Source organism: Nerophis ophidion, linkage group LG21 (assembly GCF_033978795.1).
Source record: "Nerophis ophidion isolate RoL-2023_Sa linkage group LG21, RoL_Noph_v1.0, whole genome shotgun sequence".
Lineage (NCBI taxonomy): Eukaryota > Metazoa > Chordata > Actinopteri > Syngnathiformes > Syngnathidae > Nerophis > Nerophis ophidion.
In genome coordinates this window covers 19,787,954-19,792,953 of record NC_084631.1, presented here as the reverse complement: position 1 = coordinate 19,792,953, position 5,000 = coordinate 19,787,954, and the positions used below count along the sequence as shown (strand labels likewise).

Genomic DNA, 5,000 nt, shown 5'->3' with positions numbered 1-5,000 from the left:
CTCTTGCTCTCTCTGTCTCTGCCCCTCCCTCACGAATAATGCTGCGCGCACCACTTTTTTTGTTTTGTTTTTAACCCTTTCTTAACCCTGAACGTACATTGAAAATACACGCAACCCTAACTTAAAATGCCGGAAATTCAAGGCATTTAACAAACTCCACCTGGACAGCTCCGCAAAAAGGACATATCCTGTGAAAAGAGGAGGCTATGGTCAGTCTATCAAGCCCGATGCTAGCATGCCTTGTGTTGTTTTTTTTTTTTTTGATTGATTGCAACTTTTATTAGTAGATTGCACAGTACAGTACATATTCCGTACAATTGACCACTAAATGGTAACACCCGAATAAGTTTTTCAACTTGTTTAAGTCAGGGTCCACGTAAATCAACACATGGCGCCTCGGTGTGTATTGTTTACAAAGCGTGTGGTGCGCTACTTAATATGTCCGTGTCGTTCGGTACACCTCCGAACCGAACTGAAACCCCCGTACCGAAACGGTTAAATACAAATACACGTACCGTTACACCCCTAGCCAATACCAATACAGGCGGCTGTGGCTTGCGAGCCGGATCTAATACTTATCAAATATCATCCCGGGGGCTATAGATCATTCATCTGGCCCGTGGGCCAGAAGACTTGACTTTGACACATAGGCTTTACTGCCATCTGGCGGGTAAGGTGGATAGTGGCTGTCAAAGTGTACCAACTTGTCGGATTACATCCCCGTCCTTCTACTATCCAGGGGAGAGGCATGACTTATGACCCAAAATAATGTTTGACGAAGAAGCAGCTGATCAGTCGATGATGTCAACATTGGCACACACACTTGTGATCACGGCGCCACTATAAATAGTTGGTCTGTGTTAGCGCTTATAATAATAATATCACTAAAACTTGGTTATAATACCAGTATCACTAATACTTGGTTAATATTCCAAGTCTATAAATAGTTGGTCTGTGTTAGCGCTTATAATAACAATATCACTAATACTTGGTTATAATACCAGTATCACTAATACTTGGTTAATATTCCAAGTCACGAAATGTAAATTGAGTACCGTATTTCCTTGAATTGGCGCCGGACATGTAATATGCGCCTACCTTGAATTACTGCTGGGTCAAACTCACTACCCAAAATTATTAGCGCATGCTTACTATTACCGCCAGGTCAAATTTGTGACGTCACGAGTGACCTGTACTCATTTTCAAAATGGCGGAGGAGTTTGTTTTTTTTTTGCTTGTACTATGTGTAAACCAGGGGTCTTGTTCAACAGCCATACAGATCACACTGAAGGTTGTGATATAAAACAACTTTAACACTCTTACTAATATGCGCCACACTGTGAACCCTAACCAAACAAGAATAACAAACACATTTCTGGAGAACATCGGCTCTGTAACACATTATAAACGCAAGTTGACAATTACCCAGAATGCCATGCATCCATGACTCTTACTGGCTGTATTATACACCCCGTGCGTCGGTTGGGGCGCGGGGGTGTATAATACAGTGTTTGTTATTCTTGTTTTGTTAGGGTTCACAGTGTGGTGCATATTAGTAAGAGCGTTAAAGTTGTTTATATCACAACCTTCAGTGTAACCGGTATGGCTGTTGAACAAGTATGCCTTGCAATCTCTTACAAGAAGCAGCGAAATACATGCGTCCGGCCGGCACGCAGATAGCATTGTGTACAGGCGGGCGCGATGATGTGTTGGAGAGAAGTGGTCCCCAACCACCAGTGCTGAAAATAATAACCACAATAGCGTTTTTTTTTTTTTTATTAAATGCGCTTTTCATGATGTATCCTTACATCACACTCAATTTTTTACTGCATGCCAGTGGTAAGCGCAGGGGTGAAAAGAGGTTTTAAAATTATTAGCGCCTGCTTACTTTTACCGCATGTCTTGAATAAGCGCAGGTGTGAGAAGAGGTTTAGAATTAATTAGCACCCCGGCGGCTATTCAAGGAAATACGGTATTGTTGGTGCTTTTTGAAAGGTTATTTATCAAGTTTTATGGGCGGAATAGAGGAACACCCATTGGCTGCAATGCAAGCAAACTTTTATTTATTAAAAAGAATACTTCCGTAGTCATGAAATGATTGTGAACGACGCACCAAATTAAAAAAAAAAAGTCCAGTTCCCCTTTAAGAACATGATGTTGTGTTTCCAAGCAGCAAAGAAGACATTTCCTGCCTCACCTTCTCCAATCATGGACACTCCAATAGACATGCCCATGAACTTGCTCTTGGTCCACACGTGGGCGCTGACACACACCCTCCTCTCCCAGCACTCGCAGTAAAACGCAGAGACAGGCGGATGATGGGACACCTGCTCGCCCACGAAGTGGACTCTGTAGCAGCCTCCCGGTGGGTCGTCGCCCTGCTGCGCGTTGTTGGGGCCCCTGCTTGGCTCCCGGGCGGACCCCTGGTTGGCCTTGACTTTGTCGCGAGGCACGTCCCAGGAACAGTGGAAGGTCTCTCCCAGCAGGGGATTGTAGGGCTTTTTGGCCACGGCCCCCTTGCGGCCTTCGTGGAAGGAGGTCAAGTAGTACTCCACAAAGCGGATGATGCGGTCCTCGGCCGTGGCGCCTGCTGTGATGGACAGGAACAAGTCCGGGTGGGCCATGAAGTTGGCGTACATCTCCAGCAGCGAGCGCTTCTCCAGAATAAAAGTAGGCAGCACCACCTAGAAAGTGCCAGGAAAATCCAGAGAGAGAAAATGAAAATTCAGAAAGGAACCGTTGGTGTTAGATTGTTGCAATGTTCACCCGTGTGAGATCCATGCCCAGTTTGAGCTGGGAGAGCAGGTGCAGAATGACGCTCCTCTGCTCGTCCAGGACCCCCAGGTCCTCCTCTTCGTTGTCCTCTGTGTCCGTCACCTCCTCGCTGGGGCCGATGTCTGACAGGCCTGCTCGCTGCTGACCCAGCAAAACAAAACCGCCATTTTAAGTTGGAGCTTCACAAGTTTAACAAACTGTGCTGCTGTCGTCAGACGTGGAATACTCTCAATTTTCTGTTTCCTATGAAAGACACAGGTGCTTAAAGGCCTACTGAAATTAAATGTTCTTATTTAAACGGGGATAGCAGGTCCATTCTATGTGTCATACTTGATCATTTCGCAATATAGCCATATTTTTGCTGAAAGGACTTAGTAGAGAACATTGACGGTAAAGTTCACAACTTTTGGTCGCTAATAAAAAAGCCTTGACTTTACCGGAGGTAGCAGACGTTGACGTCACCCGTTGATGGCTCCTCACATCCTCACATTGTTTTTAATGGGAGCCTCCAACAAAAAGAGCTATTCGGACCGAGAAAACGACAATTTCCCCATTAATTTGAGCGAGGATGAAAGATTCGTGTTTGAGGATATTGATAGCGACGGACGAGAAAAAATAATAATAATAAAATCAAGTTAAAAAAAACAAACTTGATAGCATTGGGACGGATTCAGATGTTTTTAGACACATTTACTAGGATAGTTCTGGGAAATCCCTTATATTTCTATTGTGTTGCTAGTGTTTTAGTGAGTTTAATAGTACCTGATAGTCGGAGGGGTGTCTCCACGGGTGTCTTGAGGCCAGTGTCTGAGGGAAGTCACGGCAGATACAAGGATGGCACAAGCTCAGCTGATCTCCGGTAAGAGGCGACTTTTTACCACAATTTTCTCACCGGAAACTGCTGGTTGATATTTGGTCAGGATCCCTGTTCGCTTGACCGATCTGATCCATGGTAAAGTTTCACCTCCGGGAATTTTAAACAAGGAATCACCGTGTGTTTGTGTGGCTAAAGGCTAATGCTTCCCAACTCCATCTTTCTACTTTGACTTCTCCATTATTAATTGAACAAATTACAAAAGATTCAGCAACACAGATGTCCAAAATACTGTGCAATTATGCCGTAAGCAGACGACTTTTAGCTGTGTATGTGCGCAGCGCTAATATTTCCTAATAGTCCGTGACGTCACGCGTTCACGTCATCATTACGCAACGTTTTCAACAAGAAACTCCCGGGAAATTTAAAATTGCAATTTAGTAAACTAAAAAGGCCGTATTGGCATGTGTTGCAATGTTAATATTTCATCATTGATACTGTATATAAACTATCAGACTGCGTGGTCGGTAGTAGTGGGTTTCAGTAGGCCTTTGAATGTCCCATCTGTTGTTACGTCTCTGTAGGGAGGCCATTAAATTTTTCGTCACCACCGAGCAGCAAGAAACAACACAGCGATGACTTGGCAAAAAAACATGGCCGTATTGACCTGGATTCTACCAAAGCAACTAAAACAGGAATGATTTGTGTTTTTGTTTGTATTTACCAGTGTTTAATACAATAGTCTTCATTCATAAACACACTATGATGGGACTGTTTGCGAATGTAGTTCATACGGTAGGTAGTGGTATACAATGAAGTACCAAACGGCACATTCGCCAGCCTCGTTAATCGCCATGTGTATGGGTTGTTACGGATTACAAGAGCGATAACTCTTATCGGTTTCAGCAACTGTGCACATGCACATAAACAGCAATAATTTTAATCTCTGCAAATCTTCTGACGGTTTGCATTAGCGTATTATTTTGAAATGATCGAAAAACTATGATTGATAAATACACTTTGATAAAAATATGGAGACCAATTAGAGTGAGCGTGTTAGTTTGCTTGAATGCGAACATGGAGACAAAAGGTTAACGTTTATTAAAGTAAACTCGACAGCGTCAAGTTGAAACAGACGGACACTGACTGTGTTTAACAGGAAGTGTACTCCAGTGATGTCACATAAACTGAAAGTTAAATAACTGATCACATAATTGAGATTGTTTTTAAAAACATTGTAAAATGTTTACATATTAAAATAGAAGATAATCATTTACACAAACAAATAAAAATAATGTGGCTCTTTCAAGAAAGTATACTGTGTGGCTATTTATTTTAGTTCAAACTTTTTTTTTTACTTAAGTAAAATATTTTTGTGTGTATACAATTCCTGTTGGAGCACATTAAACAA

At 42.6% G+C, this 5,000-nt stretch overlaps 1 protein-coding gene across 4 annotated transcripts in view; it reads right to left on the bottom strand.

Annotated features, from left to right (window-relative positions):
• LOC133539864 (oxysterol-binding protein-related protein 10) overlaps positions 1-5,000 on the bottom strand; it is a 196,079-nt gene that overhangs the window by 32,053 nt on the left and 159,026 nt on the right. For 2 of the 4 annotated variants that reach the window (XM_061882123.1, XM_061882126.1), the window contains 2 exons: positions 2,767-2,916; positions 2,198-2,684 (listed from right to left, as the gene is read on the bottom strand). In XM_061882123.1, coding sequence (XP_061738107.1) covers positions 2,198-2,684; positions 2,767-2,916 — 637 coding nt within the window. The remainder of the gene's footprint in view (positions 1-2,197; positions 2,685-2,766; positions 2,917-5,000) is intronic. The other 2 variants (XM_061882125.1, XM_061882127.1) reach the window with 1 other exon arrangement.